Consider the following 26111-nt stretch of genomic DNA (forward strand, 5'->3'; position numbering starts at 1 on the left):
AGATGCACTTCTAATTACAGAGCCATCTGCCTGTTCCTGGACCTGGTCCAACTCCACAGGCAGCTGGGCTGAGGAGAGCCGAGGAGAGGGAGAGGGCTGAGAGAGGCGGGGGCTGGGTGCCAGTCAGCGAGAGAGAGCGAGGTTGCAATGGAGGGGGCGGGGGCAAAGAGTGGGGAGTGTGGGGGGGGGAATTAAGGCGCTGATGATTTATGAAATAGGCAGAGATAAGGCTGGGGTGGGGGACAGAATAAGGTAATCTAAATGACTTAAACAAAGCATGATATGGCCAGGGGAGTCAGTGTGTGAATAGGGGCTTTACTACCATCACGGTTAATTTGAGAGAACAAGGCGGAGATGGCTTCATTTAACAATAGGCTTGTCTTTCAGGGGAAACAATGTTGAGCGAATCCTCTGCTCTAGATAGATGTGTGGGGGAATGAAACAATGATTGCGGGTGGATAATTGTGTTCTTAGGAAGAAAGAATTCGGATTTCTGTGGAAAATTCTCACTAATGGGGGTTTAATGTAATTCAGGTTCTGACTGTGTGAGCATTTGTAAATCAAGTGATATAATATGACAATAGAATGGGCCTAGTAGAAAGCAATATCAACTTAGAGAAAATATCCTCTACATTAATAATACAACCACTGTAGGTCTGTATTATTACCACTGTGTGGAGCAGCTTTGTCTGGGTTCGGGAAGGGTTTGGCCGGGGTAGGCCGTCATTGTAAAATAAGAATTTGTTCTTAACCGACTTGCCTAGTTAAATAAAAGGTAAAATTACGGTTTCCCAAACTCGTTCTTCGGGACCCTAAGGGGTGCAAGTTTTTTTTTTGCCGAATAATCAACTAAACCAAAACATGCACCCCTTGGGGTCCCAAGGACAGACTTTGGGAAATGCTGGTCTAAGGAACTACATATGCCCACTGCACTGAAGATAGGCAACACTGTCACCACTGATAAATCCACCATAATTGAGAATTTGAATAAGCATTTTTCTACGGCTGGCCATGCTTTCCACCTGGCTACTCCTGTCAACAGCACTGCACCCCCAACAGCAACTCGCCCAAGCCTTCCCCATTTCTCCTTCTCCCAAATCCATTCAGCTGATGTTCTGAAAGAGCTGCAAAATCTGGACCCCTACAAATCAGCCGGGCTAGACAATCTGGACCCTTTCTTTCTAAAATTATCTGCCGAAATTGTTGCCACCCCTATTACTAGCCTGTTCAACCTCTCTTTCGTGTCGTCTGAGATTCCCAAAGATTGGAAAGCAGCTGAGGTCATCCCCCTCTTCAAAGGGGGGGACACTCTTGACCCAAACTGCTACAGACCTATATCTATCCTACCTTGCCTTTCTAAGGTCTTCGAAAGCCAAGTCAACAAACAGATTACCGACCATTTCGAATCTCACCATACCTTCTCTGCTATGCAATCTGGTTTCAGAGCTGGTCATGGGTGCACCTCAGCCACGCTCAAGGTCCTAAACGATATCTTAACCGCCATCGATAAGAAACATTACTGTGCAGCCGTATTCATTGATCTGGCCAAGGCTTTCGACTCTGTCAATCACCACATCCTCATCGGCAGACTCAACAGCCTTGGTTTCTCAAATGATTGCCTCGCCTGGTTCACCAACTACTTCTCTGATAGAGTTCAGTGTGTCAAATCGGAGGGTCTGTTGTCCGGACCTCTGGCAGTCTCTATGGGGGTGCCACAGGGTTCAATTCTTGGACCGACTCTCTTCTCTGTATACATCAATGAGGTCGCTCTTGCTGCTGGTGAGTCTCTGATCCACCTCTACGCAGACGACACCATTCTGTATACTTCCGGCCCTTCTTTGGACACTGTGTTAACAACCCTCCAGGCAAGCTTCAATGCCATACAACTCTCCTTCCGTGGCCTCCAATTGCTCTTAAATACAAGTAAAACTAAATGCATGCTCTTCAACCGATCGCTACCTGCACCTACCCGCCTGTCCAACATCACTACTCTGGACGGCTCTGACTTAGAATACGTGGACAACTACAAATACTTAGGTGTCTGGTTAGACTGTAAACTCTCCTTCCAGACCCATATCAAACATCTCCAATCCAAAGTTAAATCTAGAATTGGCTTCCTATTTCGCAACAAAGCATCCTTCACTCATGCTGTCAAACATACCCTTGTAAAACTGACCATCCTACCAATCCTCGACTTCGGCGATGTCATTTACAAAATAGCCTCCAATACCCTACTCAACAAATTGGATGCAGTCTATCACAGTGCAATCCGTTTTGTCACCAAAGCCCCATATACTACCCACCATTGCGACCTGTACGCTCTCGTTGGCTGGCCCTCGCTTCATACTCGTCGCCAAACCCACTGGCTCCATGTCATCTACAAGACCCTGCTAGGTAAAGTCCCCCCTTATCTCAGCTCGCTGGTCACCATAGCATCTCCCACCTGTAGCACACGCTCCAGCAGGTATATCTCTCTAGTCACCCCCAAAACCAATTATTTCTTTGGCCGCCTCTTTCCAGTTCTCTGCTGCCAATGACTGGAACGAACTACAAAAATCTCTGAAACTGGAAACACTTATCTCCCTCACTAGCTTTAAGCACCAACCGTCAGAGCAGCTCACAGATTACTGCACCTGTACATAGCCCACCTATAATTTAGCCCAAACAACTACCTCTTTCCCAACTGTATTTAATTAATTTATTTATTTTGCTCCTTTGCACCCCATTATTTTTATTTCTACTTTGCACATTCTTCCATTGCAAAACTACCATTCCAGTGTTTTACTTGCTATATTGTATTTACCTTGCCACCATGGCCTTTTTTGCCTTTACCTCCCTTCTCACCTCATTTGCTCACATTGTATATAGACTTGTTTATACTGTATTATTGACTGTATGTTTGTTTTACTCCATGTGTAACTCTGTGTCGTTGTATCTGTCGAACTGCTTTGCTTTATCTTGGCCAGGTCGCAATTGTAAATGAGAACTTGTTCTCAACTTGCCTACCTGGTTAAATAAAGGTAAAATAAATAAAATAAATAAATACACATAGTAACAGTCAAAGATTTGGACACACCTACTCATTCTAGCGTTTCTCTTAATTTGTACTATTGTAGAATAATAAAGATATCAAAACAACTAAATAACACATAGGGAATCATGTAGTAATAAAATTAATTATTATATCAAAATATGTTTTACAATTGAGATTCTTCAAAGTAGCCACCATTTGCCATGGCGACAGCTTTGGATACCCTTGGCATTCTCTCAACCAGCTTCATGAGGTAGTCACCTGGAATGCATTTCAATTAACATGTGTGCCTTGTTAAAAGTTAATTTGTGGAATTTCTTTCCTTCTTAATGCGTTGGAGCCATTCAGTTGTGTTGTGACAAGGTAGGGGTGGTATACAGAAGATAGGGCTATTTGGTAAAAGACCAAATCCATATTATGGCAAGAACAGCTTTATTTAACCTTTATTTAACTAGGCAAGTCAGTTAAGAACACATTTTTATTGACAATGACAGCCTAGGAACAGTGGGTTAACTGCCTTATTCAGGGGCAGAATGACAGATTTTTACCTCGTCAGCTCGGGGATTCGATCTAGCAACCTTTCGGTTACTGGCCCAACACTCTAACCACTAGGCTACCTGCCGCAAAGAGAAACAATAGCTCATCATTACTTTAAGACGTGAAGGTCAGTCAATCCGGACCACTACAGGAAAGGAAGACCCAGAGTTACTTCTGCTGCAGAGGATGAGTTCAATAGAGTTACCAGTCTCAGATATTGCAGCCCAAATAAATGCTTCAGAGTTCAAGTAACAGACGCATCTCAACATCAACTGTTCAGAGGAGACTACGTGAAATCAGGCCTTCATGGTCGAATTGCTGCAAAGAAACCACTACTAAAGGACACCAATAATAAGAAGATACTTGCTTGGGCCAAGAAACACAAGCAATTGACATTAGCCCGGTGGAAATATGTCCTCAGGACTGATGAGTCCAAATTTGAGAATCTTGGTTCCAACCACCTTGTCTTTGTGAGACACAGAGTAGGTGAATGGAAGCATGGAGGTGGTGGTGTAATGGTGCTTTGCTGGTGACACTGTCTCTGATTGATTTAATAGTTGATGTCTTCACTCTTATTCTACGATGTAGAAAACAGTAAAAGTAAAGAAAACCCTTGAATGAGTAGGTGTGTCCAAACTTTTGACTGGTACTGTATGCATGTATTAAAGAACGTATGTGGACAACCCTTGAAATTAGTGGATTAGGTTATTTCAGCCACACCCGTTGCTGACAGGTGTATAAAAATCGAGCACAGCCATGCAATCTCAATAGATAAACATTGGCAGTAAAATGGCCTTACTGAAGAGCTCAGTGACTTTCAACGTGGCACCGTCATAGGATGCCACCTTTCAGTTTGTCAAATTTCTGCCCTGCTAGCTGCCCCGGTCAACTGGAAGTGTTGTTATTGTAAAGTGGAAACGTCTAGGAGCAACAACGGCTCAGCCACGAAGTGGTAGGCCACACAAGCTCACAGAACGGGACCGCCGAGTGCTGAAGAGCTTAGTTCGTAAAAATCATCTGTCCCTCGGTTGCAACACTCACTACAGACTTCTTAACTGCCTCTGGAAGCAACGTCAGCACAATAATTGTTCGTCCCGGAGCTTCATGAAGTGGATTTCCATGGCCGAGCAGTCGCTCACAAGCCTAAGATCACCATGCGCAATGCCAAGCATCGACTGGAGTGGTGTAAACATCGCCACCATTGCACTCTGGAGCAGTGGAAACGCGCTTCACCATCTGGCAGTCCGACAGACAAATCTGGGTCAGGCGGATGCCAGAAGAACGCTACCTGCCCCAATGCATAGTGCCAACTGTAAGGTTTGGTGGAGGAGGAATAACAGTCTGGGGCCGTTTTTCATGGTTCAGGGCCCTTAGTTCCAGTGAAGGGTATTCTTAACACTACAGCATATAACAACATTTTACGATTCTGCGCTTCCTACTTTGTGGCAACAGTTTGGGTTAGGCCCCAGTGCACAAAGTGAGGTCCATATAATTCACACCTTTGGGAATTGGCCTAATTGCCCAACATCAGTGCCCGACCTCACTAATGCTTGTGGCTGAATGGAAGCAAGTCCCTGCAGAAATGTTCCAGCATCTAGTAGAAAGCATTCCCAGAAGAGTGGAGGCTGTTATAGCAGTTAAGGGGGGGACCAACTCCATATTAATGATTTTGGAATGAAATGTTCGACAAGCAGGTGTCCACATACTTTTCATGTAGTGTAGATGGCACCATATTAAGGGGTAACAATACGCCTGAGGAATGGCCTGTGTAGTGTGTGACATGGAGGTTAGGGGTTAGGGCAGGACCTGATGTACAGGTATTAGAAGTTTAGTTGAGGGGTCTGGCAGTTGGGTTGGAGAGCTAGAACTAGGCTACCACAGAGCTGAGGGTGCAAAGGGAGAGGGAGCAGGGAGGGGAGAGAGCAGGGAGAGGAGGGTGAGAGCAGGGTGAGGGAGAGCAGGGTGAGGGAGAGCAGGGTGAGGGAGAGCAGGGTGAGGGAGAGCAGGGTGAGGGAGAGCAGGGTGAGGGAGAGAGGATCATCAGCAGTCATTAATCTGGGCTCAGACACAGACTAAGAGGACTTGCGAACAGCACGCCTCACAACTGGGTCACTCATAGGGGGAGGCCTCCCAGACCATCGTGTGGCGAAGCGTAAGCGGACGGGTTGAGGGGGGCAGCCAGGGGTTTTACATTAATTTACACTAAAACCACATGGCCATCGCTCAAACTGTGGGAGCGGCTGAGAGACGGGCCTCAAACCCAGGCGGTGTTAATTTTGCCTATGTGGTGCAGTCACGAACCCTGGCCACAGAGGTTTCACTATGACCGTCTTCGCCGCGGTGTCATATATGCATATATGAGAGCGCAGGAGAGTGAATGTGCCCATGGTTTGGGTTACAGAAAATGTTTGTGTAATGGCAATATATCATTTTAATGATCCCTGGCAGGGGGCCTTCCACTATTAGTTAAAAAGGCATCAGGCACCCTGATGTATAATACCACACGGCATGCAATCTCAAGCATTAGTTCAACAAAAACAACTCTACAGTGTTATTTACTACTGTTGGTTATTTGGAGGCTTGCTCAGCATCTGTAGCATTTGTCAGTGGAGCACAATGTAGACTAAAGTTATTCATTTGGTACTCTGTCAGTAGTCTGAGCCCACTGTTGTAGAGACTAAATGTTTGTTTGGAAGCTCTCTCACACGCCTGCCAGTTGTTTGTCTGAGTGAGCAGAGGCCCTTTGGCCCTGCCTGCCTGTCTGTCAGAGAGCTTCTGGAGCAGACAGACAGAGTGGTAAGTGTTAGTGTGGGGAGAAGTGAAGGGGAGCAGAATGAACACTCACCGAGGAAGGCAGGCCAGGGGGTTTCCGGATCTTCTTCGGTTGGGTGTCTACAGGGAGACAGAAGGTAAATCAGATAGCACGCTTCATAAAGGTTGACTGTTAGGGCTCTATTTTCAGCTGGTGTTAAGACAGCACAATTGTCAAACGCACGCTCGTTGGAAATTTTGACCCGTTAAAGCCGGCGCTCTGCTATTTTCCAGCCCTTGCGCCAGGATTGGTAATTGAACTGTTTTACATGAGCTCGCTTGCGCCAAGGTGGGAGGGGTGGCAATATCTGAGGCATGTTCTTAAAAACATGCGCCAAAATGCCAATTTCAGACAGCGCTGGTGGGAATATTTAAGACCAACCAAAACCTGGCCTTAATGGTAACGCTGCTGGTTATGGCATGGATTTTGACAGCGGAAGCACAGCCTGTCCAGGCGTGCCACACAGTGCCCTATGCACATGGTACAAGGAAAACATGTTTTTTTGTTCCCGTAAACCTCGTAGAGAAACATCAAAACAATATTTTCTCACTTTGTTTCACTTGACTAAGGCAGTTTTTTTTGTCTGTCCCAATGCATTCGCCAAGTAGTCAAGACTATCGATAAAGGGTTAAGCTCGTGACACCACTTTGAAATAAATGTCAATCACCAAAGCTTTATTAGAAGAACACGTTCTGAAGCAGAAAAACAGTGAGCGGACATCCCCTTTGTATCTATGTACGTTATTTTAGCCAGCGCCTGTTTTTATTTTGGATGTGTGTAAAAAAACACAAAAAAACACTCAATGTAGGCTACATGTCCATATGCCCATAACAGAATGAGAGCTGAGATGATGCCGGTGACCATTGTATTTAGAAACTTTCAAGTTATTTTCCTGTAACAATTGCTTGTTTTCTCTTCCATTTGATAACAAAACAAGCACAAAGTAGGAAACCCTTACCCTACTAGAATTAGAATCAGCTGTTTCAAAAGCAATTCACCAGGTGTTTTTCCTGGCCATGCATTAGCCAACTAGCCTATCCATAAAAGGTTACTAAAACGTTTACTCGTGATGCTTTTGCATTATTCACCTAGACCTACCTGCAGTGCATACTCCATTCAGGTTGTATCCATCCTCATTTCCAAAGAGCACCTCTTGTCTAGTTACCAAAGAAGCCCATTTCCAAAAGTATTCAAATTATTCAGTCCTATAACGCCATATCAACGGTAGGCCAAGGATGTATCTTGCTTATTGAGAACGTGCCTCACACAATACAATTTACAGAAGCCTAGAAATAAGAGCGATGCATAAAGATATGTAGGCCTATACTCATTGAAGTCAATTACAACAATGTTCTGTCAACACTCCAAACACTGAATGTTTTTTTTTATACAGGTATTACCAGTTTATGTAGCCTATGCTATTTAATAAACTGTAGCATCAATCCACAAGGGGCTAGGACGAGAATATTCCTGCCCCCAGCCAAATTGAACGACAACGCAAAGACCATCAATAACCTACAGAATTTGAGACAATGGCATGCAGTATTAAGCCATGAAACACGTTCATTGGCCAGGGAGTGGCCAAGCCCTTGTCACACCTACAATTAATTTATTCATCAAAACCCAGTCCTTTCGCAGCACCGCCAGTTAATGCGCTCATAATTCCTGCTGTCAAAATATCACAAATATTTCTGGCACACCCCAGACCTATAGCGCTTCCGCCAGCACTAATATTTGCCATTGTGTTAGGTTTATTAAATTAGAGCCGTTAGTGTCTTGTTTGAAAATAAAATATTATTTGACCATATTGACGGTATTATTGTGTATTGTTAGCATTTTTTTTACCCAGTTAAAAAGGTTAAAGCTACACATATATTTGGCTGAGACAACTTGTTCTATAATCTGACATAAAAAGGCAAGAGCCTGAAAAACATTTCTACAAAGAAAAGCTTTTCCCGAATCCACCTCTCTTACCTAGCTGGCCATCGGGAGGCCTCCTCCTGGGGTTGTTGGGGTACGATCCGGGGTAGAACTGAGAGGCAGACTTTAGCCCAGAGGGGGACATGGAATCTGGACTGGGCATGGCGATGTCACTGGGTAGGAAGCCAGGCTGGCAGAACAACACAAAGAGCAAGGGGTTAACAAACAACACATGCAGGAATGCATACAAAAACACATGAATGCACAGTTCTGAGAAATCCAGAACGCTCTAATTCAATGTGTTTCGGGTGAAAAGAGAAGTGAGAAAACAGGGTCTTCCTTATACTGAAACCTGACTATGAATTTTGCTCAAATCAAGTTAGAATTGGTGATGTGGGCAACCTAAACTATGATCATAACAGGGTCTAAGCAAAGGGGTCAGCAGTACTCTTACCTGGCCTCCAAACGAAGAGTATGGTACCCTCTCATTTTTACCTGCAAGACGAAAAGTACAATTAGCGGGTTCCTTATGGAATGGAAGTTACACATTGGGTATTCAGAGTACTTTTTCAAAATGGCAAAGTCAAAAATTCTTAGTAGCCATTTAAAATACAAAAGTAGTGATAAAAGCGGGCTCCCCCTTTCAGAGCGCTCAGCTGCTAGCCAGACAAACCCCAAGGGAGCGTTTCTGCTTCAGTGCTCCTAACATCCCCAGCACCCACTAAATACACATTACACACACAGTATCTGGCACTTTGTCACTCAGATAACAATTTCATGGTCATAACAAAATATGTACACACCAACAGTAACCTCCCCTACTTATTTACAACCTATCCCCATTACAACAGTGAATCCCAACCAGGGGTATTAGGACCCCTGGTGGTGCTTGGCCTAACCACAGGGGGTACTTGAAGACTTATGAGACCACAGCCCTACTGGTAAAAATGCACGAGAGGGTAACTTCAGGGGTATCCGGGCAGAGCAAAATTCAGTTGGTGGTACAGTAACAGTGATAGACACAAAGAGACAAGCCAGCAGACTGAGTGTAGCCTACCTCCGATTCCTGAACTGAGGAAGGGAGATGACAGGCCCTCATGCTCATTGTAGTGGGAGCCATCTCCGTAGCCCTGTGGGAAAACAGGAAGAACACATGATGAGGACTGGAGTCCAAGTCAGCAGAGTTCACTGAAGTCCTTCCATGCCATGGCCAGTGCACTGGTTCATCCCAGTCTGTAAACTGTCATGCGAGCTCAGGAAATGTGCAGAATCCAGGCTCTAGAAATTTCATAATCATCAAGTTGTGGTAATCAGTAATCACAGTTTGCTGCAGCCAATCTTCACCCCCTATACCCCGTTCCTGAAATTTACACCGAAATGAGCCAAGACAGTTACCGTGGCTGTGAAGCTGCAATTACTGTTGGGCTTCCACAGATGTAAAGTTTAGCGCAGAGCCTGCCAACACCTGACACTGATCCAAAACATTAGGTACAAAGTAAAAACTACCAGTCTGAATCTAAAGTTTGCCAACACACTCAGCTGTTATCGTGTATGAGTGAGCGTTTGAGAGCATGTGAGGAGTCCCTGGTAATGCTTACCCGTCCTTGGTTGAAGGAGGGGCTGTTCTGTTCTCCAGGGCCCCAGGATCCAGAGCTACTGCGCTCGTCCAGAGCTGGATGAGAGAAACGGCGGGGTTACTCACTGACTGGTATAGATAGACAGTTTTAAAAACACACATTAGGTTGGGTGGAACATGGAAGAGACAACTTCCATTAAACTACTAGATCCGGACAAATTATACTAAGACCAGCAAGTTACAATGACTGTGGGCATGTTCCTCCTTCCTAGTACTAGCGCAAGTGTTCATTTGGTGTCAGCAGTGGGATCGAGTGGCAGCAGGGCAATACCGTCGACCAACAGTGAAGTTAGAGGTAGGGTCCTATAGCTCAAACCTATCTGTAGGCATGTAGCCATAATACAAGCTAGCACCCATCACTCAGGTGAACTTGTCAGCAGTGCAGGGCCCTGAGCCAATGTACAGTGCCTTGCGAAAGGCCCCCTTGAACTTTGCGACCTTTTGCCACATTTCAGGCTTCAAACATAAAGATATAAAACTGTATTTTTTTGTGAAGAATCAACAAGTGGGACACAATCATGAAGTGGAACGACATGTATTGGATATTTCAAACTTTTTTAACAAATCAAAAACTGAAAAATTGGGCGTGCAAAATTATTCAGCCCCCTTAAGTTAATACTTTGTAGCGCCACCTTTTGCTGCGATTACAGCTGTAAGTCGCTTGGGGTATGTCTCTATCAGTTTTGCACATCGAGAGACTGACATTTTTTCCCATTCCTCCTTGCAAAACAGCTCGAGCTCAGTGAGGTTGGATGGAGAGCATTTGTGAACAGCAGTTTTCAGTTCTTTCCACAGATTCTCGATTGGATTCAGGTCTGGACTTTGACTTGGCCATTCTAACACCTGGATATGTTTATTTTTGAACCATTCCATTGTAGATTTTGCTTTATGTTTTGGATCATTGTCTTGTTGAAAGACAAATCTCCGTCCCAGTCTCAGGTCTTTTGCAGACTCCATCAGGTTTTCTTCCAGAATGGTCCTGTATTTGGCTCCATCCATCTTCCCATCAATTTTAACCATCTTCCCTGTCCCTGCTGAAGAAAAGCAGGCCCAAACCATGATGCTGCCACCACCACCATGTTTGACAGTGGGGATGGTGAGTTCAGCTTTGTTGCTTTTACGCCAAACATAACGTTTTGCATTGTTGCCAAAAAGTTAAATTTTGGTTTCATCTGACCAGTGCACCTTCTTCCACATGTTTGGTGTGTCTCCCAGGTGGCTTGTGGCAAACTTTAAACAACACTTTTTATGGATATCTTTAAGAAATGGCTTTCTTCTTGCCACTCTTCCATAAAGGCCAGATTTGTGCAATATACGACTGATTGTTGTCCTATGGACAGAGTCTCCCACCTCAGATGTAGATCTCTGCAGTTCATCCAGAGTGATCATGGGCCTCTTGGCTGCATCTCTGATCAGTCTTCTCCTTGTATGAGCTGAAAGTTTAGAGGGACGGCCAGGTCTTGATGGATTTGCAGTGGTCTGATACTCCTTCCATTTCAATATTATCGCTTGCACAGTGCTCCTTGGGATGTTTAAAGCTTGGGAAATCTTTTTGTATCCAAATCCGACTTTAAACTTCTTCACAACAGTATCTCGGACCTGCCTGGTGTGTTCCTTGTTCTTCATGATGCTCTCTGCACTTTTAACGGACCTCTGAGACTATCACAGTGCAGGTGCATTTATACGGAGACTTGATTACACACAGGTGGATTGTATTTATCATCATTAGTCATTTAGGTCAACATTGGATCATTCAGAGATCCTCACTGAACTTCTGGAGAGAGTTTGCTGCACTGAAAGTAAAGGGGCTGAATAATTTTGCACGCCCAATTTTTCAGTTTTTGATTTGTTAAAAAAGTTTGAAATATCCAATAAATGTCATTCCACTTCATGATTGTGTCCCACTTGTTGTTGATTCTTCGCAAAAAAATACAGTTTTATATCTTTATGTTTGAAGCCTGAAATGTGGCAAAGGTCGCAAAGTTCAAGGGGGCCGAATACTTTCGCAAGGCACTGTATGTCATTCACAAGAGTTAACTGGTTTAAAGGCAAAGCCACTGGGACAACAGGTCATCTTTAAGAGAATCTGCCATTGTTGAATTAAAGGGATAGTTAACCCAATTTACAACATGGCATTGGTTTCTTCAACTTGTAAGCAGTCTAGAGACAAGGTACGATGGAAATCCATGCAATATCGGTCCCCTGGCACAGTTTCTACATACAAACGTTTTCACATTTGTGGCACAAATCCCATTCAGGTCAGGGGACCGATATTAGCATTTTTAGCACCTCATTTCCAAATCATCCAAAAGTATTCAAAATTGACTGTGAAGCTCAAAGTCACTTAGAGGTTTTGAACATGATGCACAAAAAATGTTGATATTGGTCCCATGACTTGAAAGGGATTTGTGCCACAAATGCTAAAATGTTAGCATGTGGAAACAGTGCCAGGGAAACTAAATAAAAGCATGGATTGCTGTCATACCTTGTCCATAGACAGTTTTCCACAAACAGTGTAAACAATCCCAAAGATCTAGGCAGAGACTATTTAAGGTAGGGTAAGGAAATCAATATGTATTTGTACATTTGGGTGAACTATCCCTTTGAGGAACGATTCCATACATATCCATGTGAAAACATCAAAGTGAAAATCACCAGTCTAATAGAGGGGTCATTTCACTGATTGGCTGAGAAAACAAACTATAAACAGAATGTGTCATTGTCCAGCTTCTCATTGAAATTCGTTCCACAGCAGTTTTGCAGATGCCATCATACGCTAAGCCATAAAACAACCAATAACATACATATTCAGTACACAAAACGTATATGAATATGTTAAATTATTTCACAAGTGGTGGCTGTGGCATAGGAAAAACAAGGATTCGAAAGATTGGCGGAGCAGAAATTCCAAATACCCCCTTCTCCCATAGTCTTATCCGTTAATGCTACCAAGCCTCTCTGGAGACACAGGGCTTAATTGCATACTAATTTGCATAATTGTGCATATTAATGTAGTTGCCTTATGAATATTCATATTTCTCCTTTGATTTTTGCCTAATTAAAAAAATGTGTGCTTGAGAGGGAGAGTGTGAGGAGAGGGAGAGGGGGTCTGGGTGAGATGAGCGACTGACGAGTGAAAATGACTGATTAGGCTAACAGAGTGGTGCAAGCACCTACACACGCTATGACAGCCATGATCTATGGAGCTGATGCCACTGGCATGGAGAAGCAGGGGAGCAGGACCTCCAAAGATCAGCCTTACTCAGTCACTGTCAGTGGGCTGAAAGGCCACACTCCTAACACAGCTACATATAGTCACAACAGCACACAGGAGTGATGGACAACGAAATATGTAAGACAGGCTTTGCATGGACACCACTTCATCTAAAACAGCCTTGCTGGCAGAGTTAGTTTACTCAACACTGAGACACGATCAAATAAGAGGAACCCCAGGTCTATAAAACAAGCTTTTCCATTATCCAGTGTCTACAATGGCTTTGGTCCAGCAGCCACTCAATAATATTATTTGGTGCCCACCTAGACCTACGGCACTTAAAAAGGCCTCCATTTGAGGCGTGGCGCAGTGGTCTACGGCACTGCATCGCGGCGCTAGCTGTGCCACCAGAGACCCTGGGTTCGCGCCCAGGTCTCGTCGCGCACCAGCGACTCCCATGGCGGGCCGGGCGCAGTGCGCGCTAACCAAGGTAGCCAGGTGCACGGTGTTTCCGACACATTGGTGCGGCTGGCTTCCGGGTTGGATGCGCGATGTGTTAAGAAGCAGTGCGACTTGGTTGGGTTGTGTATCGGAGGACGCATGACTTTCGACCTTCGTCTCTCCCGACCCAGTACGGGAGTTGTAGCGACGAGACAAGATAGTAATTACTCGTTGAATTGGATACCACGAAATTGGGGAGAAAAAGGGGGTAAAATGTAACAATTAAATTTGTTTTTAAAGGCCTCCATTTGACGAGTGGGTAGTGTCTGAGATAGAATCGCCTTACTGAGGACAACTCTGACAACATTGTTCACACTTTGTGGAGTAATTAACTCAAAGGCAATTAAACAAGGTGGGGAGCTGCTGAGATGACAATGACACAGCCAGCCATGTTAAGAAGTGGGAGCCAAACACTGAGCCTACTGCCACAATGGAGGAAGGGAGGACAGGGGTAAAGGACTGAATGAAAGGAGGAGAGGGGGACAGGAAGGGGGGAGGAGAAACAGACAAGACAAGTGGAGGAGAGAGGGACAAGGGTGAACGACTGGAGGAACAGAGGGAGTAAAAGGCACAGGGAGGAGAGAAGGACAGCGGTGTGAGACGAGAGGACAGACTTCATTGTTCCAAGTTCACTCGTCATTCTTTTGAAAATATTCATTTAATTGTTTGTGTAATGCTGTTATAATATAAGTGTGATTGCATTTTATTCTCACTTTCTACCTGTTGAAACATTGCGCCTCAACTTTATGACCTGATTCAGTAATGAGAATCTAGTGAAGGCCATGAGGGCAATTCTAACACTGCACAGGAGCAACCAGCCACTGAAGAAATAATCATATTTTGAGGCCCAAAACCTTCTCACATGGCTAAATCTAATATGCCTCCAAAAGGCAGCCTGGATCGTTTCTTGCGTATGTCTTAACAACAAGATATAGACCTAGTAGAGCAGCCATTTTCTAGTGTCAGCAGTATAGGGCATATCAGAACACCCCATGACAATCATCTGAAAAAATATTTGTGTGGGGGTGTGTGCACGAGCATTTGTCTGTGCGTGTGAACGGGGGTTGTTTGTTGTGGTTGGGGGGGGGGGGGCTGTCCTGGGTGGGTGGCTGGCTGGGTGACGGGGGCCAGCAGCTGCAGAGGTGAGTGAGGGGACGCCTGATAGAGCTCCCTTTGCAATTAGTACCCCTCTGAGTACTTTTGTGTTGGTGAATAGCTCTGCTTATGCCTTTCCCGCGCTGGGTCATCTACTAGTAGAGGCACACGGAAGCCATGATGTCACAGGATACAGTTGGCCCAGGCAAACAGGAAGTTGATACAAGTTACCAGGAGAACAATAAAGAACAAAACAGGCTGCTCTTTGTTATGGCCCTGTGATCCTATCATAATGGAGAAGGGGAAAAAAATACATAATAATTTTTAAAAATTAAACAGTGCACACAAGTGACTCCATGAGTGACTCCAACTTATGAGACTTGTTAAGCAAATTTTCACTCCTGAACTTATTTAGGCTTGCCATAACAAAGAGGTTGAATACATCAAGACAATTCAGGTAAAAAAAAAATGTATTACATTTGTTAACATTTCTAAAAACATCCCACTTTGACATTAAGGTATTGTGTGTAGGCCCGCCTCTACATATCCTAATAAATCAAATCAAGTTGTCATTTCAGGACAAAGTGGAAGAAGTGGGGAAATATCATGGGGAACAAGTTAACATGAATCACAAACATTGCCTACTTCAATAGAAGTCCACTGTCAGGAGGAAAAACTGATGTAAAACGGCTAAAGTTTGCAATTTTATCCCTGTATTGAGGCTACTCCCCTTTGATTGTATAGTGCCTTCAGAAAGTATCCCACCCCTTGACTTTCACATTTTGTTGTGTTAGAGTCTGAATTTAAAAATGCATTACATTTAAATGTTTTGACACTGGCCTATACACAATACCCCATAATGTCAAAGTGAAATAATGTTTTTAGAATTGTTTTTTTACAAATGTCTTGAGTCAATAAGTATTCAACCCCTTAATTATGGCAAGCTTAAATATGTTCAGGAGTAAAAATGTGCTTAAGTCGCATAATAAGTTGCATGGACTCACTCATGTGCAATAGTGTTTATAACATGCATTTTTTTAATGACATCTCTAACCCACAGTTCACTCAGTCAAGCAGTGAATTTCAAACAGATTCAACAACAAATACCAGCAAGGTTTTTCAATGCCTCGCAAAGGACACATATTGGTATATTCATTCAAAAACGCTTACCATGAATATCCCACTGAACATGGTGAAGTTATTAATTACATTTTGAATGGTGTATCAATGCACCCAGTCACCGCAAAGACAGAGGCATCCTTCCCTACTCAGTTGCAGGAGAGGAAGGAAACCGCTCAAGGATTTCACCATGAGGCCAAAGGTGACTTTAAAACATGTTCCAGGGTTTAATGGCTGTGATAGGAGACATTGTAGTTACTGTATAATACTAACCTAACTAATACTAACCTAACTGACATCCAGAAAAGGAGCCTGTACCAAATAAAAATATACTTCAATCTACTTGAAAATCTATGGCAAAATTCTGAAAATGATGTCTAGCAATGATCAACAAACAATTTGACAAAGCTTGAAGAATTTTGAAAAAAATGGGCAAATGTTGCACAATTCAGGTGTGGAAAGCACTTAGACTTACCCAGAAAGACTCACAGCTGTAATCGCTGCCCATGGTGCTTATACAAAGTATTGACTCAGGGGTGGGAATATATACAGTATCAGCCAAAGTTTGGACACACCTACTCTCATTCAAGGGTTTTTGTTTATTTTTACTACATTGTAGAATAATAGTGAATACATCAAAACTATGAAACAACACATAGGGAATAATGTAGTAAACAAACAAGTATTAAACAAATCAAAATATATTTGAGATTCTTCAAAGTAGCCAGCCTTTACCTTGATGACAGCTTTGCACACTCTTGGAATTCTCTCAACCAGCTTCATGAGGTAGTCACCTGGAACGCATTTCAATTAACAGGTGTGCCTTGTTAAAAGTTCAATTGTGGAATTTCTTTCCTTTTTAATGTATTTGAGCCAATAAGTTGTGTTGTGACAAGGTAGGGGTGGTATAAAGACGATAGCCATATTTGGGAAAAGACCAAGTCCATATTATGGCAAGAACAGCTCAAACAAGCAAAGAGAAACAACAGTCCATCATTACTTTAACCTTTAAGACATGAAGGTCAGTCAATGTGGAAAATTAAGAACTTTGAAAGTTTTTTATAAATGCAGTCTCAAAAACCATCTAGCGCTATGATGAAACTGGCTCTCATGAGGACCGCCACAGGAAAGGAAGACCCAGAGTTACCTCTACTGCAGAGGATGAGTTCAATAGGAGTTAACAGCCTCAGAAAATTCAGCCCAAATAAATGCTTCAGAGTTCAAGTAACAGACACATCTCAACATCAACTGTTCAGAGGACACTGCGTGAATCAGGCCTTCATGGTCAAATTGCTGCAAAGAAACCACTACTAAAGGACACCAATAAGAAGAGACTTGCTTGAGCCAAGAAACACGAGCAATGGACATTAGACCGGTAGAAATCTGTCCTTTGGTCTAATGAGTCCAAATTTGAGATTCTTGGTTCCAACCGCTGTGTCTTTGAGACACAGAGAAGGTGAACGGATGATCCACGGTCAAGCATGGAGGAGGTTGTGGTGTGATGGAGCTTTACTGGTGACACGGAATTATTTAGAAATCGAGGCACACTTCAAATGCATGGATACCACAGCATTCTGCAGCGATACGCAATCCCATCTGGTTTGCGCTTAGTGGGACTATCATTCGTTTTCAACAGGACAATGACTCAACACACCTCCATGCTGCGTAAGGGCTATTGAGATGGTTTAGGATAAATTGGAGCGCAGAGTGAAGGAAAAGCATTCCAGGTGAAGCTGGTTGAGAGAATGCCAAGAGTTCACAAAGCTGTCATCAAGGCAAAGGGTGGATTCTTTGAAGAATATGAAATATAATTTGATTTGTTTAACACTTTGTTACTAAATGATTCCATATGTGATATTTCATAGCTTATGTCTTCACTATTATTCTACAATGTAGAAAATAGTAAAAAGAAAAACCCTTGAATGGGTATGTGTCCAAACTTTTGACTGGTACTGTATGTAAATGAGATATTTCTGTATTTTATTTTCAATAAATGTGGGGTATTGTGTGTAAATGGGTGAGAAATTCAGGCTGTAACAAATATGGAATAAGTCAAGGTGTAGGAATACTTTCTGAAGGCACTTTATATATGATTTTATAACAAGGGGATTGAGGGATGGAATTTTTTTTTTTACAGTAACACATCGCAATATTATTGCGATACTTTTGACTCCAATTTGTATTTTTTTGGACTAGGTAGCATTAACTAGCGCTAGTCAGCTGTAACTGCAACAAAACTACTTTTTCATCCTACAACTTGTTTTTCATCTTTTTAAATAGTGAGCCAACATGTTTTCAGCACTTATTTCCATGACTGATAAAAACATCAAAGTGCAATACTTTGTAGTTTACACACAAGCCTGAATTGTTGTTTATGGACACCCTGATTTTGCTCCATGGATTGATAGGCTTGTCTCAATCTCATATAGATTCTCTAGAGGTTGGCATCTATGGAGGTTTGTGCGGTGGCACTCAAATGCTATTACGAGATACCTGGAGTTCTCTGAAAGTTAAATGTGACAGCATGAAGTATCACATTCGAATGGTGTCAATGACCAAGGGGCACACTTAGGACGGGGGCAGGAATTAACTCCTCACTGCTAAGTAATTGCCTGCTGTAATAGAAACAAACACTGAGTCCTGCCACTGATCCCCATTCAGAGGGCTCCTACTCTAGCCAGCGCTACATGCTGGGCCAGTTAAGTGCCCCAGAGCTGGGGGTGAGGGGCATTGTCTCAGGCTCAAGCCATTTCCTGTGAACCAGTGGGGGGAAAAGTCCTGTGCGGAGTTGGGGGAGGAGTGTTTTACACTTCGGGGTGGGGGAGTCGTTTCAAGTCCATAAGCCCTTTTCCGTCTTTGTTCCTCTGTGGCAGAGTTTTCACTCTGGGGGCCGCGCAGTGTGACTCCATTTCACACTGCAGGTTGGCAGGGTGACAGTGGGAAGGAACACGACTTACTAATAACATTCAGCAAAAGCAACTAGCTTACACAGGGGTTTCAGGTGTTTAAGGTGGGAAAATACAAGCGAGTTTTTGTATATTGGTGCTAGAAAAAGATGCAATGAAAATAAAATATATAGATCTCATTTCCTAAATTGAGATATTGCCATCAATTAAAAGGGTTACCAAGATAGCTTGTTCATCACCCCATCAAAAAAAAGATGGGTCTCATTCAACAACCATAAATGAAGACATTCTGCTGAACTCCAGAAAGCTTTTCTCTTAAGTGTCATCCAACAACACAGCGCTCAAAGGCACCAACAGTGTCCTGAAGCTTCAGCACAGATGAATAATCTTGGTTAGATCAAAGAGGGGAAATGTGAACACATGGAGGAACAGAGCAGGCTCTCACGTTTCCAGAGGAGAACTCGGATCAAAGTAACTAGATCTGGCCAACTTACTACCAGCACTAAAAGGTGATGAAATAGTGTCCGCACACAGAGGATGTAAGAGGTCAATCCCAAAAAATCTATATTTTTATTTTACTAGGCAAGTCAGTTAAGAACTGCCTTGTTCAGGGGAAGAATTACAGATTTTTACCTTGTCAGCTCTGGGATTTGATTTTGCAACATTTCGGTTACTAGTTCAACGCTCTAACCAATAGACTACCTGCCGCCCCATATACAGCATCTTTAATTATATAACCAAGTGAATGGGTGAAGGCATAGTGCAATAGAACCAAAGCACTAACCACTGCCCTAGTACTTCCAACCAAAATATTTTGTCGTTACATAACCATTCTCCATTACTTAATGACCTTATCAAAAAAAACTAAAGCTTCATACAATACAGTTTAAGTATGGCCCTGCAGGATATTCAAGGCTCAGGATGACAGGATCTTGCATTCTGAATAGAATCTTACCTGATCCACCAAACTGACTGCTAGCGAGTGTCGTCGGTCTGTTCTTCCCATTAGCCACAGGTGGTGCAAACATCTAGAAGAGGTGGGAAATAAATTCATAAATACACCTTCATTGAACATACAGTAAAACTAGATAATCTGTGATATGAAATGTGGGCTGGACACGGATAAGAGTGATGTATCCTAATCCCTGGTTACAGGGGCTTGTTTAACATGCCATCTCATGAGCCACTGTATGCTTCTGCCTCTTTGGCATCTGGGCCAGCGACAACCATACTGCAGCATTTTCAGCCAATCCTGGCATAGCACGGCACGGCACACACACACACACCTTTGTCTCTAGTGGGTTTAGATTCCTTCCCTAGCTACTACTTATAGAACCATGGACGCGTTTATGATTTGAGTGGTGGCTACACAAATGATGTGCATAGCAAACCAAGGTCTTGATTGAGGGCATGATAGTTGATGCTCCACACACTAGTGGCCCATTAACTGACAGAGGAAACAGAACCAATGGAATTTCCCAATGTTACACATCATAAGGCTAAAATAATGGAGAGGAAATCAAATACATGGGCAGATAACATTAGTAAGCTGTGGTTAGTGGAGAGATATCAATTAATGTGGGACATCAAGTCTGATGACAAGCGTTTACCTTAATTAGAATTCCTGGTCTTGAATCCATGGATGTACAAGGTCATTTTCCATAACAATGGATTTACTAAGGATATTACATTTATTCAGAGAGAAACACTGACATGAATGTCAACTCAAAAGCCCAAGACAGAAATCATATGGTAAAAATGAATGGGGGGAAAAAAAAAAACAGGCCGATGCCAGCAAGTGGATAAAAATCCTAACCAAAATCCCATTCATCTGACCATTTATAAAGACCTGCTATTCAAGAGACACAAATGACAGGGCTACCCCATTTCACACAGCATGTATTGAGTTGAATATGATGTAAGGTTTTTCAGCTGTGTATACTTTGAGAGTGCCAGAACCACTCAAGAGTATGGAGCATCCCTTTAAAAGTCCTGGAACTTATCAGCAATCAAACTATTGCAAGGTTGTGCACAAAATTAGATAAACCAAACTCGGAGCAAAATATAAACATAACTGCAAACATAGGAATCAAATGCATCTAGTCTAAATAAATCTTCAGCATTCAGGTCAGCCCAAACCATAAATCAACCTTACTGCAGATTATGTTCTCTCATGTTCAAAGACTGATTTAAAACCCAATGAATAAACACCTTGGACTTGTGTTGTATTCAGGTGACCTTACTTTGACGTGGGATGGGGTAAAACAGATTATTTTCCCCCCAAACGACGTCTGGGGGGAAATGAAGCTACTTCTGCCATGCAGGAGTTAAAGGATAAAAAAAAGCATGAGGTGAGCGATGTAACGGGCCCGTCCCTCCCCATTTATCTCTCTCGTCCACCCTACCGTCCACCCGGCCCAGCAGCCCTTATGACCTGGCCCCAGACCCCTAGACCACTCTCTCTTACCGCACTGAAATCCAGGAGGTCGTTGAGTTCCTTGTCTTGTGTTCCCACTGCAGCCATTCTCTGCTGCGGCTGCTCGTTCATGCCCCTCAGTCTCTAACAACCCTACGAGAGAGATTCGCAAATAGGATACTGACTTTTAATGGAACCAGACTAGAGAGTACAAACACATTGAATGTGACTGAGAAAAAAAATATCACACTAGATATTACTGGCTGATATTACTAAAGAATTCATGAGTTCGATCACTTGTGAAAATGAGTGAACATACAGACGGTAACATACTGCTTTTTCGGCCTTGTCATTGACCCTTACCTACCACTATCTATGGACACAGATGAGTAAAGAATTGTCGGAAGTTGAGTACCCAGACTAATAGTTAAAGATCCTTCCCCTCTTACTAAATTATTTCCCAGAAGCCCTACAACCTTAACACTGCCGCCTGATCGCCTCTGACTTTTTCATGGTAATAATTGTCGTCAGACGTGGGTGAGGTGTCAAGGCTATTTTGGCATATGGGACACGGTTGTTCAAACAATAGACCGGAAAAATGGGAAACACTATTTTGTTGTAACAGAGTTAAAAGTTAGGCCAGTGCATTCATTAATTGGTAATAATAACATATGAACAACTACAACCTAAAGAACAACCAGAGAATGTCATCAACTCCTTTGGGCATGACCAAATAAGCTACTAATAGTGAGGCTCACTACACAGGCTGCAAAGAAGAGAATCTGACATTCTATGTGAAACATATAGGCCTGTTTAGTTTTTGTATCCCTTATCCAACCTTTAGCAAGAGTAATCAGACTTCTGAGACCATGTCTTCCTTTCTGATGCTTCCACAACAAATCACACGCACGTCAATCATCCAATTCTATATGAAAGTAAAGTATATTAGGTTTACAATTAGACATAATTGGGACCATTGTTTGCACTGGGTAATAGGGGTGAAAGGCAGAGCTAATGGATGTATGCAAACATGTCATTACCAAATTACCATATGTCAGCGCAGAGGAACCTTGTCAAATGAAAAAATATATAAAAAAATAAGCATGAATACTGGATTTACCCTGTGTTTTGCATTCCAACATGCGCCTGAGGCACAAAGGGTAGAGCTTGGATGCTCAGCAGCAGTACATGCCACACAAAAACACTGCCAGTGCAACTGGAAAGAAGCACTAGGGCACCAACAGGTGGTGTACTTTTACCACATTCTTTGTAATCCATTACTAGTGCAATTTGCTGTAATCAACCATTTAGGGGCTTAAACCAGAAAATAAATGCAACTTCTCAGAAGTAAAAGGTAAAAGACCAGATTTGTAACAATACATCCATTTCAAAATGAAAGCTATTCTTACTTTCTTCTTATTTGTCACACATAGGGCCTAGTTCCTTAGAGCCAAGATTGAAACTTGAATATATTCTTTGAAGGCTGAGAATACCTGTGTAAAAAAAGATTAAAAAGGAGATCAAATTTGACCATACAAATGGCTATATACCATGCAAAGGATCCACCAGGAATAGGCCTTTGTATTGAAAGTGAAGGCAGGTTAGGTCTACATAACCTAACCTTGAATAAAACAAATTTAATGCCCTAATATAACACTAGGCTCAAGTGTAAATATGCCTAATGTTGTTTTGCCAGACTTTCAGATAAGGTGGTAGGCCAAGGATACACAAACCTTGCCAAACATAAATCATAAAAACATTTACTGTTCCAAAATGTTGTGGGTATGTCATGATAGTTAAAAGGACTTTGTGGATACACACATTTTGTAATGCAGAATTGCATATTTTGCTACTGACCGTACAAACAATATTCGGTTGCAACAGATTGCAAGACAGACAAGGAAAGAAGTCCTCCAAGTGCAAAACTAGGCCTATAGAATGTATTTCTAAAGGCAACACATTTTTCTAAAAATGTATATATACACACGTTCGATAAAACGGACCTAATAGTCCTCAAATATTTGAGATCTAACAGCAAAATAAAATCCATTGTGATAACGTACTTCGCAAAATATTCGCGCAAATTGAAGCCAAAATCACCAACTAGTAAGTAGAATGTGAGCTTTGGATAGTTGTGTTATTATCATAAATTGCTTATGTTTGAGTTTAAATAAATTAAATTCAACTGTTGCTTATTGGAAACAGAATATAATGTCAATGTAGCCAACCAGAATGTAACATCGACAGAAATCGAAGCAAGCAGTGTGGACATCATGATCAAATGTATAAAAACAAATCAGCTCAGTCCAACGATAGTTCGTTACAATACATTTTACCCCACATTGTTCCGCGTAGTTTCCAAGACTGAAACAACGTAAATATTTATTCCAGATTATAAACTCTTCTAAACAGTCAACTATCCGTTTCCAATGATAACAGGCCACATCTAGGTCCTATATAGCTATACTGAAAAGGGATGCTTTTCAGCCGGAGGATATTCAGGTTCAAAATGCTCTATGTAGTGGAATATCCAGCTACACAAAGTTTAAAATAATGAACTACCTTTATGAAAAGGGCTTCTGAAAGATACTGAAAAAAAGTGGCCTCTGAATAACTGCGAAAGACCTTGAAATAATGCAATAAATATGTTGCTTCTTTTGAAATATTACAAAATACAACTCAAGGTTAGTTTGCATTTGAGTTCGTTCAGAGAGATGGTGGGGGCATAAGGAATTTCCTGCCAAATGTGCAATAAAATAAATTAAAGTCTAGCCTGTGAACAGCCGCTTAACCACTTTCATTAAATTAAGGGGTGGTGGTTTTGTGTATTATTGGTTATAGAAAGGTTTGTTACTTGCTTTACATTTGTTATGAACCTTTAAAAATGGCAGGGTGAACAAATGAAAGCACAAGTTTATAATGCCCCTCAACATTATTTAGGCTACAGTCAATTCGTTTTTCGTCATAACCACATAACAGGCTTCTTTATTGGAAAATTGAGGCTGGCAAACACATCAAAATGTGTCATATTCAGAATAACCTAACAATATATTTATGGTGAACAAAGGACTAATTTCCCTCACTACACGGTTGGTGCGGAGACCATCACACACTTGATGGCTGAACTCGCCACCTTACTAGAAACCAGACAAAAACTTACACCCCCCTGCTCCAACCACACATTCCCAAAACTTTTGATAATTGTAGAGTCATACGTCCTACAATTGGCCTACATTAGGTACAATGAATTCGTGCATTTTAACGACTATATGCGAGTGTGAAACAGAAACATTTTTACCTTTAATCTTCAAATGTCTGGCATCCAACAGTAAAAAGAAAGGCTGAGTATCGTAGGGGGAAAAAACATAAAACTTCAAGAGAATTTCAACCTCAGCGCGTGAAACACATTGGATCGCTGTAGATGTCTTCCTTATTCCTCTTGAACCTTGCTCTGTTACACTACCCACATCATTAGTACAATGTAACCAGTCCGAATCCAAACAATATCTAGTTATTAATCTCACGTCTTCCTTTTTGTTGTTACAATTAAGATGATTTCATTCTTCTAGTAGACATCTTAACCACCTCCGTCCACATTGTCAAAAGCAACAACGTATCCCTACGCATGAAATGAGGGCCCCAACGCCAGCGGTGTCCGATTTCAAACGCCTATAGAAAGACAACCTATTTTCTCATAGGACAATACAAATATATTAGATATAACGATCTACATTGATGTAACAACCGCATATGTTAGTTCGTTGGTCAACAGTTCATGGTGTTCTCTTCAAAATAAAAGAGATCTAAAGGACTACGCCTTTCAGCGGAAGGTTATTGTAGGAAAGTTCACTGTGATTACACAGCAGTTTCCCGAGATGGATTGATAAATCCGTAAGAGCATAGCCAATAGAAAAGCAGGTATGAGTGACAAGTAGACACAGAAGCCAATAGCCGACCGGAAATACATTTTGGAACCTCCCTCTTCTTGACGCTTGCTTTTGCTGTGTGATAATGAAGGCTGTGAGGGGGGCTACAGTGTAAACTCTGACATCATTTTAATGCTGTGGTTATCGTTTTTTTCTCGCTCTACATTTTGAAAGCGTAGCCCTAGCCTACTCTAAGCGGATGGGTGAAATGGTCAAATAAATAACATTCATTGCCTATGTCAACCACACACTATACTAGTTGTATTGGTTTATAGGCTATGTGCACCGTAGTATCAACAGAGTGGACATCACCAAATTGTTATGTCAGACCTTATGATCTAGCCTTTAATCAAATTAAATTGTATTGGTCACACACATATTTACCAGTTCAAATCCCCGAGCTGACAAGGTACAAATCTGTCATTCTGCCCCTGAACAGGCAGTTAACCCATTAACCCATTCATTGCCTATGTCAACCACACACTATACTAGTTGTATTGGTTTATAGGCTATGTGCACCGTAGTATCAACAGAGTGGACATCACCAAATTGTTATGTCAGACCTTATGATCTAGCCTTTAATCAAATTAAATTGTATTGGTCACACACATATTTACCAGTTCAAATCCCCGAGCTGACAAGGTACAAATCTGTCATTCTGCCCCTGAACAGGCAGTTAACCCACTGTTCCTAGGCCGTCATTGAAAATAAGAATTTGTTCTTAACTGACTTGCCTAGTTAAATAAAGGTAAAATAAATAAAAAAGCTATTATTGTGGGTGTATTGCAATGCTTTCTCAGAGTAATAGGCTGTTTCTACATTATTATAATTTTTGTCTTTCTTTTTTAAGGTCAGATAGACACCACATGTCTAACAGTATTACAACGTTAGACTTTAACCATTTTTCTTTTGACAATTTTCTTACCTAATCAATTGTTTCCCTCTCAATTCTCACCTTAAAACTGCTCACACCATTGATAAGCCTATCTATCCCGTTT

The 26111-nt window shown here is 42.2% G+C and overlaps 1 protein-coding gene across 10 annotated transcripts in view; it reads right to left on the reverse strand.

Moving 5' to 3' along the window:
* LOC139406522 (transcription factor E2-alpha-like) overlaps window positions 1-24999 on the reverse strand; it is a 33704-nt gene extending 8705 nt beyond the window's left edge. For 7 of the 10 annotated variants that reach the window (XM_071149196.1, XM_071149195.1, XM_071149192.1 and 4 more), the window contains exons 1-8: window positions 24486-24999; window positions 21239-21340; window positions 19727-19799; window positions 9899-9972; window positions 9358-9430; window positions 8755-8795; window positions 8355-8490; window positions 6414-6460 (exon numbers count right to left, since the gene is read on the reverse strand). In XM_071149196.1, the coding sequence (XP_071005297.1) occupies window positions 6414-6460; window positions 8355-8490; window positions 8755-8795; window positions 9358-9430; window positions 9899-9972; window positions 19727-19799; window positions 21239-21319 (525 nt within the window). In that variant the 5' untranslated portion in view covers window positions 21320-21340; window positions 24486-24999. The remainder of the gene's footprint in view (window positions 1-6413; window positions 6461-8354; window positions 8491-8754; window positions 8796-9357; window positions 9431-9898; window positions 9973-19726; window positions 19800-21238; window positions 21341-24485) is intronic. The other 3 variants (XM_071149197.1, XM_071149194.1, XM_071149191.1) reach the window with 3 other exon arrangements.
* Window positions 25000-26111: the final 1112 nt, after the last annotated feature.

This window comes from Oncorhynchus clarkii, chromosome 4 (genome assembly GCF_045791955.1).
Source record: "Oncorhynchus clarkii lewisi isolate Uvic-CL-2024 chromosome 4, UVic_Ocla_1.0, whole genome shotgun sequence".
In the NCBI taxonomy this organism is placed as follows: Eukaryota; Metazoa; Chordata; class Actinopteri; order Salmoniformes; family Salmonidae; genus Oncorhynchus; species Oncorhynchus clarkii.